This window comes from Oncorhynchus mykiss, chromosome 26 (genome assembly GCF_013265735.2).
Source record: "Oncorhynchus mykiss isolate Arlee chromosome 26, USDA_OmykA_1.1, whole genome shotgun sequence".
Lineage (NCBI taxonomy): Eukaryota > Metazoa > Chordata > Actinopteri > Salmoniformes > Salmonidae > Oncorhynchus > Oncorhynchus mykiss.
In genome coordinates this window covers 36,829,059-36,844,763 of record NC_048590.1, presented here as the reverse complement: position 1 = coordinate 36,844,763, position 15,705 = coordinate 36,829,059, and the positions used below count along the sequence as shown (strand labels likewise).

Sequence of the window (15,705 nt, the reverse complement as noted above, 5' to 3'; positions counted from 1 at the left end):
CTTTCGGAAGGGGTCTCTATATAAAAAATGTTTTTATTTATGCATATCGGGTCCAGATGGGAAAGCCCCAGGTCCATTTCAAATGGGTCAATATTTTTGGACCCGTGAAGGACTCTATGTCACAGTTCAATGAGATGGATGTGCCACTGTGTTTTCCCTTTTTGTAGTTAGGTAACGAAGTTCGGACGAGGGAAGAGACACAGGAGTATTAGCATGGACTTATACAGTGCATTCGGAAAGTATTCAGACACCTTGACTTTTTCCATATTTTGTTATGTTACAGCCTTATTCTAAAATTGATTAAATATTTTTTTCCCTCATCAATCAACACACAATACCCCATAATGACAAAGCAAAAACATGTTTTTCAAAATGTATTACAAGTATTTGGGGAGTTTCTCCCATTCTTCTCTGCAGATCCTCTCAAGCTCTGTCAGGTTGGATGGGGAGCGTTGCTGCACAGCTATTTTCAGGTCTCTCCAGAGATGTTCGATCAGGTTCAAGTCCAGGCACTGGCTGGCCCACTCAAGGACATTCAGAGACTTGTCCCGAAGCCACTCCTGTGTTGTCTTTGCTGTGTGCTTAGGGTTGTTGTCCTGTTGGAAGGTGAACCTTTGCCCCAGTCCAAGGTCCTGAGCGCTCTGGAGCAGGTTTTCATCAAGGATCTCTCTGTACCTTGCTCCGTTCATCTTTTTCAGCGGCAGGGACTGGGAGACCAGTCAAGATCGAGGCAAACATCCCCACAGCATGATGCTGCCATCACCATGCTTCACTGTAGGGATGGTGCCAGGTTTCCTCCAGACGTGACGCTTGGCATTCAGGCGTGACGCTTGGAGTTCAATCTTGGTTTCATCAGACCAGAGATTCTTGTTTCTCATGGCCTGAGAGTCTTCAGGTGCCTTTTGGCAAAATCCAAGCGGGCTGTCATGTGCCTTTTACTGAGGCGTGGGTTCCGTCTGGCCGCTCTACCCTAAAGGCCTGATTGGTGGAGTTCTGTGGAGATGGTTGTCCTTCTGGAAGGTTCTCCCATCTCCACAGAGGAGCTCTAGAGCTCTTTCAGAGTGACCATTGAGTTCTTGGTCACCTCCCTGACCAATGCCCTTCTCTCCCGATTGCTTAGTTTGTCCATGCAGCCAGCTCTAGGAAGAGTTTTGGTGGCTCCAAACTTTTTCCCTTTAAGAATGATGGAGGCCACTGTGTTCTTGCGGACCTTCGATGCTGTAGAAATGTTTTGGTACCCTTCTCCAGATCTGTGCCTCGACACAATCCTGTCTCGGAGCTCATGGCTTGGTTTTTGCTCTGACATGCACTGTCAACTGTGGACCTTATATAGACAGGTGTGTGCCTTTCCAAATCATGTCCAATCAATTTAATTTACCATAGGTGGACTCCAATCAAGTTATAGAAACTTCTCAAGGATGATCAATGGAAACAGGATGCACCTGAGCTCAATTTCGAGTCTCATGACAAAGGGTCTGAATACTTATGTAAATAAGATATTTATGTTTTTTGTTTTTAATACATGTGCAAAAAAAAATGTAAAACCTGGTTTTGCTTTTTTATTAATGGGTATTTTGTGTAGATTGCTAAGAGAAAAAAAATATTGAATCTATTTTAGAATAAGACTGTAACGCGTAACAAAATGTGAATGCAGTAACGGAGTCAATAGAACGCAGACCATTCCATTGACCAGATTGCCGCACATTCAGCAAATTGGATCTAGCAAAGTGGATATTCCTCAAATCTGTCATGAGTTATGTATTGTAACAGGCCCACAATGCACTTACTTATGTCTGATTTTTATATATTTGGCTTTGTTCGCTGAACAACATTTATAAGTTGTCCGGCTTAAAAGAAGTAACTGTTAAACGCTAACTCCTGCTCGTATAAGCTGTTTTTAACTGTAATGAAGTGGATTGGTGATGATGACATGAACATATATTGGGGTTGACATCCATACAGCATGATACTCTGATTTCTACCTCAACATAGTGTGAAATGCACATATGAACAATATCCTTAATGTATGCTAATTTTGCTGGGATTCAGTGAGCAGACTCGGGATCTTTCCCCCACTCTATTCCATGGCAATTGAGTTCAATTGACCTCTTTACCACATCTACAGTATTAGCCTGTTAGATCCAGCCACGCTAGTCTCTGTCTGCCTGCATGGGGATTTGGAGTCTGGACTGGTTCTTTGTGTAGGTTGAATCATATCCATGTTTGTGTTTTCTGAGCCATAGAGGGAGGGGGGGAGAGTGGAGAGGGATGGAGGGATTGGAAGAGATAGCGATGGAGGAGAGACAAGATAGAGAGAAAGGTAGGTGGCAGGAGGCGGAGACTGAAAGGGGGGAGAAAGAGAGCGAGACCAGAGGAAGAAGTGAGGGGGATAACTGGGCCTAAAATCAGTCTTCTCCAGCAGGTGGCGATAAAAAAAAGTAATTATCTCTCACCAAGCGAGGTGTTTTTGTATGGAGTGTCGAATTTAGTTAACAAAAAATGTAATGGCTTATTTACGGGCAGTCATTGTAAATAAGAATTTGTTCTTAACTGACTTGCCTAGTTAAATAAAGACAATTTGTTAGATGTGGCTTATTTGATCTGATAGAAGTTTGGTAATGCTTTTACCAGTCTAATGATATTAGGAGGACATGTCACATCCCGGCATCTTTGAGAAAAAACGCTTTATCAGAGTTTTGCCTGTTGTTCACACACGTATCTGCCCTCTCATTGGCTAGAATGGTCCCACCTGATCTTGCCTCCTCCCGACTGCCTTCCATTTTTGAAGACATTTATTTTCATTGTTAGATCGACCACTTTAGTATCTGGTCAATATAATGGATCATCTGTGGCAAGACAGAGAGCTAGAGACGGAGAAGGGAGGAGGCTCAGTCACTATCTATATCTCTCTGTTTTGATCCAATAAACATGTTGATAAGAACACAGCAGGCTGGGGTAGGCAGTCAGGCAGGCGGGCACAAGAGAGAGAGACTGTATCTGTGTCTCTCTCTCAAACTGTACATAGCAGAGATCTATTGTATCAGTCTACTAGTTCATATTTTCCCTGTCTGCAGACACTCTGACACACACACACACACACACACACACACACACACACACACACACACACACACACACACGCACACACACACACACACTACATATTTTCTCCCTGAAAAATATCTCTGCATTCTGCACATGATGAGATATTGAGTCACCACAATCATGGACATATTAGAAGCTGATTCTCACACAATAACCAAGAGGGACATTATATTATTATATTATTGAATAAAAAAATAAAAAAAGTGATAATCCTTTATTGAGGTCATTAGGTCATTCAGTATGCTAAAGTATTTATTTAAAATATGTGCTAATATTGTAGCTAATACTGTACTGCATGGTTACTTCCCATGAAAATGTATGTTTTGAAGTGCTATAACTTAAATGTACTGCAGCCTTCTTGAATCAGTCACTATTTGTCTCTAGGTTATGAAAGTGCTTTTAATAAGGCATTAAGCAACCATGGAAACAATTAAATCATTCATTTTAAGTGAGGAAAAAAAAACATAGCTGGACTGGTAATAACAGTGAAACAAAATAACTATTCTTACTTAATTATAATTCTTTGTGTAATAATTCCTTTTTGCCTTTAAAAGATGCAGTGAGGAACACGGCATATACTGCACCACACCACACCACACCACACGGCATACACTGCACCACACCACACCACACCACACCACACGGCATATACTGCACCACACCACACGGCAGCACACGGCATATACTGCACCACACCACACGGCATATACTGCACCACACCACACGGCAGCACACCACACCACACCACACCACACCACACCACACCACACGGCATATACTGTACCACACCACACGGCAGCACACGGCATATACTGCACCACACCACACGGCAGCACACGGCATATACTGCACCACACCACACGGCATATACTGCACCACACCACACGGCAGCACACCACACCACACCACACGGCATATACTGCACCACACCACACGGCAGCACACGGCATATACTGCACTACACCACACGGCAGCACACGGCATATACTGCACCACACCACACGGCATATACTGCACTACACCACACGGCAGCACACGGCATATACTGCACCACACCACACGGCAGCACACGGCATATACTGCACCACACCACACGGCATATACTGCACCACACCACACGGCAGCACACCACACCACACCACACCACACCACACGGCATATACTGCACCACACCACACGGCAGCACACGGCATATACTGCACTACACCACACGGCAGCACACGGCATATACTGCACCACACCACACGGCAGCACACACACTCCTGAGGTCATTTATTTAGCACAACAAGGACAATCTTTATATTATCCTTCATAAATTATTCAGAGACAGTTTCCATGAAACAGCAGAGGGAAAGAGGAGAACATAGAGTCCAGTTTTCCTATTTTGTCTCTCGTTTAATAGACGTTGATCCTTAATGTTTGTCCTGTTATCTTTATTTCAGGAAAATCGTCATTAAATTTGGAGGGATGAAGAAGAAGAGGGAGACAGAGTCTTCAGAGGAGGGGTCTGATGAAGAGTTTCCGCCTCGAAGATCCTTTAAAGACGATGACTCGGTGAGTCCCTCCCCCAGTCTCCAAGCTGCAGCACGCAAAAGCCTTATGACGGTGTTATTGTGATTATTAAAGGCATGGAGTCCCTCCCCGTGTCTCCAAGGCTATAGTATGCAGGCTCTTTATGGCTGCAGAACTCTTATGACGGTGTTATTGTGATTATTAAAGGCATGGAGTCCCTCCCCGTGTCTCCAAGGCTACAGTATGCAGGCTCTTTATGGCTGCAGAACTCTTATGACGGTGTTATTGTGATTATTAAAGGCATGGAGTCCCTCCCCGTGTCTCCAAGGCTACAGTATGCAGGCTCTTTATGGCTGCAGAACTCTTATGACGGTGTTATTGTGATTATTAAAGGCATGGAGTCCCTCCCCGTGTCTCCAAGGCTACAGTATGCAGGCTCTTTATGGCTGCAGAACTCTTATGACGGTGTTATTGTGATTATTAAAGGCATGGAGTCCCTCCCCGTGTCTCCAAGGCTACAGTATGCAGGCTCTTTATGGCTGCAGAACTCTTATGACGGTGTTATTGTGATTATTAAAGGCATGGAGTCCCTCCCCGTGTCTCCAAGGCTATAGTATGCAGGCTCTTTATGGCTGCAGAACTCTTATGACGGTGTTATTGTGATTATTAAAGGCATGGAGTCCCTCCCCGTGTCTCCAAGGCTACAGTATGCAGGCTCTTTATGGCTGCAGAACTCTTATGACGGTGTTATTGTGATTATTAAAGGCATGGAGTCCCTCCCTGTGTCTCCAAGGCTATAGTATGCAGGCTCTTTATGGCTGCAGAACTCTTATGACGGTGTTATTGTGATTATTAAAGGCATGGAGTCCCTCCCCGTGTCTCCAAGGCTACAGTATGCAGGCTCTTTATGGCTGCAGAACTCTTATGATAGTGTTTTTGTGATGTTTAAGGCAGGGGTAGGCAAATATATTTATTTATCTATTGTAGTATTATTATTAAAAGGCATGGAGAGGCCATTTCCTCAGTCTGCAGAATGCAGGCCTTTATGTTTAAAGATTCATGTCATATAGACCAGTTGTTATGACAGTGTTGTTGTGATAGTTAAAGCCATGGAGAGTCCCTGTCCTTGGGCTCTCTTGTTGGCCATGCTGATGCTGAGTGAAATACAGGAGTCACAGCTGTGGTATGGAGTCAAAGTACACCGGGTGGTTCAGAGTGAGTTCAGGACCTAACCAACTCAAGAACGAATAGCTCCAGTGTAATTTACTGTTGTTGTTGGTAGAGTTGAGGATTATGTAGGGGTAGGCCTCTCTCCCCTAACTCCCCTCTCCCCCTGGCTGTGTCATAGTATGGAGCGACTGGGGATTACCCCCCCTGCCCATGTGTGGGTATAATTATCCTCATTGTCCCCCCCACCCAGTCTTAATCAGAGCCGTCTGAAGATGTCATTTAGAATGATTCTCCATTCCTGTCTGTTGCACTATAAGTGATGGAGTATGTAGACAGACAGCTCTGAGAACAGCTACAGCATCATCACCACAGGGGACCCCTCAGCCTGGGAGGTAACCTGACAGGCAGGGAAGGAGGGTCCGCTCAGCCTGGGAGGCAGCCACAGACACGTTATTAGTTTCAACTGAATGGTATTTAGTATCTCATTAAACTGTGGCTGTCATTAGCAGGGTCTCTGATGTGTTTTCCTAATAATAAACACTAAGCACACTTCAATGCCACACCTATTGCTGCGGAGTGTATACAACACACAGACACATGCACACACACTATTGAGAATAGACAGGACTGCCTTCGATGGCTGCCTACATATTAACCCAGTAAAACATAGGAAAAGAGTTATACTGATATTTTGGCTGGGCTGATTTGTACAATACAGAACCTCCGTAAAACTAAACGTCTTTCCCTTACCCCCCGTAGACGCGTCGGTCGAACCGCCAGGTGAAGAGGAAGAAGTATGCAGAGGAGGGAGAGGCCAGGGTGTCTGATGAGGAGGTGAAGGTCATGGTTAAAACCAAGAAGACCAGCACTGCTGCAGCACGCAAAGAGCCAGCACAGCAGCTGTTTGTGGTGAGGAGATACTGGCCTGGCCCAGGCAGCAATCAATAACTCTCAATAACATTCAGTTGTTCTAGACCAGTTGTTTCCAACTCCAGTCCTCCAGTGCCCCCAACAGTACACATTTTTGCTGTAGCCCCAATGAGTGGAATCAGGTGAGTTTGTCTGGGGCCACAACAGCAATGTGTACTGTTGGGGGTACTGGGGGACTGAAGTTGGGAAACACTGTAGGACTGATAGCTTCTACAGTACCAATAAATCTCAAATTACATTCTTCATTGCTCTAGCATAGCCCTATCTAGTCTAATATGTGTGTTATAGCAGTACAATGCATCTCAAGGCCATACTTCATTCTGATATACATTGAACATACATGCAACTGGTGTGTGGAGTATGAAGGTTGTACATGGAGCTGTTAAAGTGGTTTGTTTCCATCTTGTCAATGCTGCAGGAAAACCCCAGTGAGGAGGATGCTGCGGTTGTTGACAAGATCATGTCATCTCGAATAGTCAAGAACGAGGTAGGATTACAATCATTATCTTTAATGCCACACTCACTCATACCACTCTTTGTAGTACTATAGTATTTTAGTTTGCAGTAGTACATCTACAGTCATGGCCAAAAGTTTTGAGAATGACACAAAAATTAATTTTCACAGTCTGCTGCCTCAGTTTGTATGATGGCAATTTGCATATACTCCAGAATGTTAGGAAGAGTGAATCAGATCAGATGAATTGCAATTAATTGCACAGTCCCTCTTTGCCGTGCAACTGAACTGAATCCCCCCCCAAAAAAAGTCTGCTGCATTTCAGCCCTGCCACAAAAGGACCAGCTGACATCATGTCAGTGATTCTCTCATTAACACAGGTGTGAGTGTTGACGAGGACAAGGCTGGAGATCACTCTGTCATGCTGATTGAGTTTGAATAACAGACTGGAAGCTTCAAAAGGAGGGTGGTGCTTGGAATCATTGTTCTTCCTCTGTCAACCATGGTTACCTGCAAGGAAACGCGTGCAGTCATCATTGCTTTGCACAAAAAGGGCTTCACAGGCAAGGATATTGCTGCCAGTAAGATTGCACCTAAATCAACCATTTATCGGATCATCAAGAACTTCAAGGAGAGCGGTTCAATTGTTGTGAAGATGGCTTCAGGGTTCCCAAGAAAGTCCAGCAAGCTCCAGGAATGTCTTCTAAAGTTGATTCAGCTGAGGTATCGGGGCACCACCAGTACAGAGCTTGCTCAAGAATGGCAGCAGGCAGGTGTAAGTGCATCTGCACGCACAGTGAGTCGAATACTTTTGGAGGATGGCCTGGTGTCAAGAAGGGCAGCAAAGAAGCCACTTCTCTCCAGGAAAAACATCAGGGACAGACAGATATTCTGCAAAAGGTACAGGGATTGGACTGCTGAGGACTGGGGTAAAGTCATTTTCTCTGATGAATCCCCTTTCCGATTGTTTGGGGCATCCGGAAAAAAGCTTGTCCGGAGAAGACAAGGTGAGCGCTACCAACAGTAAATCATTCTGAGACCATTTATGTGTGAGGTTGCTTCTCAGCCAAGGGAGTGGGCTCACTCACAATTTTGCCTAAGAACACAGCCATGAATAAAGAATGGTACCAACACATCCTCCGAGAGCATCTACTCCCAGCCATTCAGGAACAGTTTGGTAACGAACAATGCCTTTTCCAGCATGATGGAACACCTTGTCATAAGGCAAAAGTGATAACTAAGTGGCTCGGGGAACAAACCATCGATATTTTGGGTCCATGGCCAGGAAACTCCCCAGACCTTAATCCCATTCAGAACTTGTGGTCAATCCTCAAGAGGTGGGTGGACAAACAAAAACCCACAAATTCTGATAAACTTCAAGCATTGATTATGCAAGAATGGATGTGGCCCAGAAGTTAATTGACAGCATGCCAGGGCAGATTTCAAAGGTCTTGAAAAAGAAGGGTCAACACTGCAAATATTGACTCTTTGCATCAACTTCATGTAATTGTCAATAAAAGCCTTTGACACTTATGAAATGCTTGTAATTATACTTCAGTATTCCATAGTAACATCTGACAAAATATATAAAGACACTGAAGCAGAAAACTTGGTGGAAATTCATATTTGTGTCATTCTCTAAACTTTTGGCCACGACTGTACTTACCTTCCGCAATGCGGGTTTGATTGAATTTAGCCCTCTGTCTTTTCCACTATACACTGAGTGTACAAAACATTAAGAACATCTTCCTAATATTGCACCCCCCTTTTGCCCTCAGAACAGCTTCATTTCATCGGGGTATGGACTATACAAGGTGTCAAAAGCATTCCACAGGGATGCTGGCCCATGTTAGCTCCAATACTTCCCACAGTTGGCTGTTGAGCGTGAAAAATCCTGCAGCGTTGCAGTTCTTGGCACAAACCGGTGCGCCTGGCACGTATTACCACACCCCGTTCAAAGGAAATAAAATATTTTGTCTTGCCCATTCACTCTCTGAATGGCACACATACACAATCCATGTCTCAATTGTCTCAAGGCTTAAAAATCAATTGTCTCAAGGCTTAAAAATTGTTTAAACCTGTCTCCTCCCCTTCATCTACACTGATTGGAGTGGATTTAACAAGTGACATCAATAAGGGATCATAGCTTTCACCTGGTCAGTCTATGTCATGGAAAGAGCAGGTGTTCTTAATGTTTTGTACACTAAGTGTATGAAGAGCTTTTAGTCTGTATTCTGTTCTATAATATTGGTTCCTCTTCTAGGTCGCTCCAGGAGTTATCGTAGAAGTGGAGGAGTTCTTTGTAAAATACAAAAACTAGTAAGGCATTCTTTTTCATTCCAGCTTAGATAATTGCATTCACATTTTTAAATGTTTGTATTCAACCGAAAAAGCCAAATACAGTATGTTAAACAGAGCGATGTAAGACACAGCTTGTCATTACTAGTTCTTGCACTACCACTTTGAGATGCCTTTGACTGAACTCACATGTGACCTCATTGTAGTTTCAGTAGAACAAAATCCAGGCCAGTCTGAAATGAAGACTAATTTGGTGTGTAGTAGATTGTAAATCCTATACAAATGTAAAATGTACAAAATGGCACACAAATGGCACATTTAAACATAAAGTAAACATATATCCATTTGAAAGATGTACGACGTCATAAAAGACATTCAAGTTTTATTTGAAGTTTGTACTATACGTGTGTGTTCTCGTGCGTTCCTGACTCTGTGTGTTGTCCCTCGGTCTCTCTCAGCTCCTACCTCCACTGTGAGTGGGCCGTAGAGCAGCAGCTGGAGAAAGACAAGAGGATTCAGCAGAAGATCAAACGTTTCAAGATTAAACAGGCACAGAGAGCCCACTTCTTTGCAGATGTAAGACCCTTTCACACCTGTGTGTGTGTGTGTGTGTGCGTGTCAGTGTGTGTGTGTGTGTGTGTGTGTGTGTTTGCCTGTTTAGCACAGGCGTGTTTGCATGCATCTCTGTAGTGTGCTTTAGGCCTTGATATGTTCATCCCTCTCACCCATACAGTCATACAGTGTGTTTTTCCCCCCTAGACTCCAGCTGGCATGAAGGCGGTTTACTATGTCTTCCTGTGTGTTTTAGATCGAGGAGGATCCCTTTAATCCTGACTATGTCTTCCTGTGTGTTTTAGATCGAGGAGGATCCCTTTAATCCTGACTATGTCTTCCTGTGTGTTTTAGATGGAGGAGGATCCCTTTAACCCTGACTATGTCTTCCTGTGTGTTTTAGATGGACGAGGATCCCTTTAACCCTGACTATGTCTTCCTGTGTGTTTTAGATGGAGGAGGATCCCTTTAACCCTGACTATGTCTTCCTGTGTGTTTTAGATGGAGGAGGATCCCTTTAACCCTGACTATGTCTTCCTGTGTGTTTTAGATGGAGGAGGATCCCTTTAACCCTGACTATGTCTTCCTGTGTGTTTTAGATGGAGGAGGATCCCTTTAACCCTGACTATGTCTTCCTGTGTGTTTTAGATGGAGGAGGATCCCTTTAACCCTGACTATGTCTTCCTGTGTGTTTTAGATGGAGGAGGATCCCTTTAACCCTGACTATGTCTTCCTGTGTGTTTTAGATGGAGGACGATCCCTTTAACCCTGACTATGTCTTCCTGTGTGTTTTAGATGGAGGAGGATCCCTTTAACCCTGACTATGTGGAGGTAGACAGAGTACTGGAGGTGTCCTATTGTGAAGACAAGGACACAGGAGAGGTACGAGCGGTGGGGGGGCAGGAGGGGTGCCTCTTTCATTCACAACAAATAACCTCCAACGGAGAGATGATTAGACTGCCTTTTGTTAGAAAGAGAGAGAGAATGAATGTGTATGTCTGAACATTGTGTGTGTGTGTATGTCCTTGAGTGTGTCTCATCTCCTCATTTGTAGAAGATACTATTGTAAAGAATGGGGTCATTCCATACATGTGTATTATGGTTGTTGTCTCTGTTACTTTAGCTGTGGGTGTATCTACTAGTGTTGCTCGGTGTACCAGTACCACGGTAACACCACAGTAGCACCACGGCAATACCACTGTATCAAAACCTCATGATACTTATGATACCAGCATTTTAGAATACCATAGTACCGTTTGATCTAAAGAACCTGCTGGTGCCAGTTGAATTTAAGCATCTAGTCTGTTGTATGAGCAGGTCCAATAATATCCACTTCACTTTCATCAACATATCACGTGGCAGCTGTAATCAGCCAGCCTCACCCCCTACCAGCCCCCACTGACCTGCTTCTCTCCGGCCCCTATTCATGCTAATTTATTCCTCCATATCAGCTCGTGATGTCGACCCTGATGAGACCACTGTTGTTACGTTTGTTACATTGGAGCAGCACGCAGAGCAAGCAGCAAAGTTTGTACATTATATAATTCCATCACCTGTTATAACCAAGAGCACAGGCCAGTTTGATCTGACTTTGAAAGTTCACTGTCGTGTAGCCTCTGAGTGTCAGAGAGGGTAAATAGAGCAGCGCTTCGCGACAGGCATGCTTACAACTTTACAGCAAAGAAAATGCTTGTCCCTAGGGTAACCATATTACCGCCACACCTAAGGTCACGAGACATGACGACAGTCAAATTCCACATGACTGTTTAGTTGCGAAAATTAGAGTTCTCCAAGCTCTGATACTTAAGCTCTGATACCATGAAAAAGCCAGCTCTGATAGTAGCCTACCAAACTTGCTAACTCTATTGTCCCTCTAATAACTCTGACATCAATGCAAATGTAGTTGAAAATCTAATCAGACACTTCATATGAACTCGTTGTGCAACATTTCAATAGGCTATGCAATTGCGTGAGAAAATAGAGTGATGGCTTCTCCTGAAAAGAGGAAGATCAGCTTTCTATAGGCTAGGCCTACTATACTATTTTTCAACTCCTAATATTAAGCACGTTTCTTCTCTTTACAACAGTAGTATGGCCTACCTGGCTGGCATGAAAATGAACCACGGGAAAAGTGTCCTCCATTCGCTATTTAAGTGCATAGATTATATGTATTTTTTCCCCCTGCCAGTTTCGAGACAGGTGCATGATAATGGTCCATTCTAAATCAATACAAATGTCACACATATATTACTTAGTGTATGTAAAGACAAGATTAAATCAAGAATAGTCTGATGGGTGACAATATTAGCCTATCACTTGTGAATGATATCACTTGTGAATGATACCCAGCTTCAGGCAAACAGCCCATCATTTTTTAAAGACTTTTTCAAATCATATTCGCACACCTCATATAGCCTAGCCCATAGACCTATATGTTTTGATAACATTTGTATCATAACTAAAGTGGCCAAAGTAACTTCTCAAAATGAAGCACATTCATCCACTTTACAATGGGTGTAGAGCCTAAATGACATACATCAAGATCAAGTTTGGGAAGATCATTTTCACCATAAAAATGCACCTTTATAATAAAAACAATACATGCATAATCACATTTGGGTTACTTTTGAGAGTGGTGTTTTCCTGCTAATGGAACATTCACACTTACAGTTGAAGTCGGAAGTTTACATACACTTAGGTTGGAGTCATTAAAACTCGTTTTTCAACCACTCCACACATTTCTTGTTAACAAACTATAGTTTTGGCAAGTCGGTTAGGACATCTACTTTGTGCATGACACAAGTAATTTTCCCAACAATTGTTTACAGACAGATTATTTCACTTATAATTCACTGTATCACAATTCCAGTGGGTCAGAAGTTTACATACACAAAGTTGACTGTGCCTTTAAACAGCTTGGAATATTCCAGAAAATGATGTCATGGCTTTAGAAGCTTCTGATAGGCAAATTTACATAATTTGAGTCAATTGGAGGTGTTTTTCAAGGCCTACCTTCAAACTCAGTGCCTCTTTGCTTGACATCATGGGAAAATCAAAATAAATCAGCCAAGACCTCAGAAAAATAATTGTAAGCCTCCACAAGTCTGGTTCATCCTTGGGAGCAATTTCCAAACGCCTGAAGGTACCACGTTCATCTGTACAAACAATAGTACGCAAGTATAAACACCATGGGACACCACGCAGCCATAATACCGCTCAGGAAGGAGATGTGTTCTGTCTCCTAGAGACGAACGTACTTTAGTGCGAAAAGTGCAAATCAATCCCAGACCACAACAAAGGACCTTGTGACGATACAACAGTATCTATAGCCACAGTAAAACAAGTCCTATATCGACATAACCTGAAAGGCCGCTCAGCAAGGAAGAAGCCACTGCTCCAAAACCGCCATTAAAAAGCCAGACTACGGTTTGCAACTGCACATGGGGACAAAGATCGTACTTTTTGGAGAAATGTCCTCTGGTCTGATAAAACAAAAATAGAACTGTTTGGCCATAAAGACCATCATTATGTTTGGAGGAAAAGGGGGAGGCTTGCAAGCCGAAGGACACCATTCCAACCGCGAAGCACGGCTGTGGCAGCATCATGTTGTGGGGGTGCTTTGCTGCAGGAGGGACTGGTGAACTTCACAAAATAGATGGCATCATGAGGATGGAAAATGATGTGGGTATTATTAGGCTACCCGAAACGTTAGACCCAAGTAAAAAAATTAAAGCCAAATACTAATTGAATGTATGTAAACTTCTGACCCACTGGGAATGTGATGAAAGAAACTAAAAGCTGAAATAAATAATTCTCTACTATTATTCTGACATTTCACATTCTTAAAATAAAGTGATGGTCCTAACTGACCTAAGACAGGGAATTTTTATAAGATTAAATGTCAGGAATTGTGAAAAACTGAGTTTAAATGTATTTGGCTAATATGTATGTAAACTTCCAACTTCAACTGTATAGCCTACTGCCGTGTGCACATTGCTGCACTTATAATGTGAAGAAATAGCCTAATAGTTTATCAATGTTTTAAGCTAAACATTCTCATCTGTTGCGTCAGGCTTATTGCTTAAAACAGTTTTTTTGATGCTAGTGGTTGTATTAATTTGGGATCTATCACATCCCACAACTGTCCAAGACTATGTTTTGGAATATTTTTTTCTCGCACAGAATAGAGTAGGTCAACGTTTGTACTATGGGGAATAGTAGATTGACATGGGCTAGTGTGTTTGCTGTTTGTTAGGCCTACTCATCTTGTTGGCTGACAAAAAGTAAATGTGGACAGTTCTTCCAATATCTTCAATATGCACCTTGGTATTGGATAAGGACGCACGCAGTTGCGTCCCCGATGTGTCTGTCTTCACTTGTAGCCTGTGAGAAAGACCTGATCATGTGACGGAGAGCCATGTGTGTGAGAGGTGCTTCGGTACGCAGCCGGGAGAAGCGATTTATGATTATTATATTCAGCCCAAGGGCCCAACGGTCACTGGCCGCAAAAGGCATGGATGTTTTTAGGGGACATTACGGAAACGCAAAAGAGATGCAGCCGGGAAATTTGTGGCATTATCAACTGCTTGAGTGAGAGACTGATGAAGTGTGTACAGCCTGTGCAAAAACAAAGCAGAGCTCATGCCTTTCATGTGACTTTTTTCAAATCATCATTAGAGTCGCATCATGCAGCCTTAGAATGTATTAAAAATCGAAACATATAGCCCAACATTTGTATCACAACTGAAGTTGCATAAATAACTCTAAATGAAGCATATAGGAGTACCTGTTTCTTTGTTAACTGCTCAACACAGAATAGAGAAAATATCCTTCCTATTTTATTCAGCTATGTTCAATTGTATTCTTCATACTATAAAATAATGGCACGGAATTCTAAGAAAATCTTGTCTTCTAAATGAACTAGTGTAGCCCACAGCCATATGGCATAGCCAGATCAGGACCTAACATAAGGACAACTCAGAGCTATTCTGTTCTTCTGAAATAGACTACCCTTTCTTCATATCATGTTTTAAAAAAAAAAAAGATTTATTGTGAAGGTGTAGGATATATTACATTGATTTATTAGACTTGTTCAAATGTATTAGTGCATTAGTGGCTTGTAGGCTATGTGTGGAAGCCAGGAGATGCTAAATGTGTTTATGTTAATTAACGGTCAATTACCGTGAGACCGGTAGTTATTTGCTTGACAATCACCGGCTGACGAAATTTCTTGACCGCCACGGCCCTACTTCTTCCTAGCCTGAATGGTTCAGAAATCTAATTCTTTCTGGTGCTCCTTAAATTCTGTTTGGTGCCTAGCGTTTTAAAAGTTGAGAGCATTGTGTGTTTGTGGGAGAGAGTGAGTGGTGTGTGTGTGTTTTTTTACTAGAGGGAGGGAGATTGAGTGTGAGGAAGGGATGGAGAGTTTGTGTGTCTATTTTAACTGAAGAGTAAAGAAGGTTTCATGCAGTGTTTTCTCCTTACTGACACAATGACATGCAGATCATTATGCATGTGTGTTCCTTCCCCCCATTCCTCCAGCCAAATCATAGGTAGTAGGCCTTTGCAAATATGAGGAAATCAGCCATGCTATGCAGTATTCTATTAAACACTAAACAGTGTGAAGTTAAATTCAATATGTGTTGCATTGAGTTAAAGTGTGAATTTCAGTGACAGGTTTTTGC

The 15,705-nt window shown here is 42.8% G+C and overlaps 1 protein-coding gene across 9 annotated transcripts in view; it reads left to right on the top strand.

Moving 5' to 3' along the window:
• Positions 1 to 15,705, top strand: part of LOC110506740 (chromodomain-helicase-DNA-binding protein 9) — a 120,375-nt gene that overhangs the window by 68,897 nt on the left and 35,773 nt on the right. For all 9 annotated transcript variants that reach the window (XM_036963371.1, XM_036963373.1, XM_036963372.1 and 6 more), the window contains 6 exons: positions 4,548 to 4,659; positions 6,547 to 6,696; positions 7,136 to 7,204; positions 9,435 to 9,490; positions 9,928 to 10,045; positions 10,817 to 10,903. In XM_036963371.1, coding sequence (XP_036819266.1) covers positions 4,548 to 4,659; positions 6,547 to 6,696; positions 7,136 to 7,204; positions 9,435 to 9,490; positions 9,928 to 10,045; positions 10,817 to 10,903 — 592 coding nt within the window. The remainder of the gene's footprint in view (positions 1 to 4,547; positions 4,660 to 6,546; positions 6,697 to 7,135; positions 7,205 to 9,434; positions 9,491 to 9,927; positions 10,046 to 10,816; positions 10,904 to 15,705) is intronic.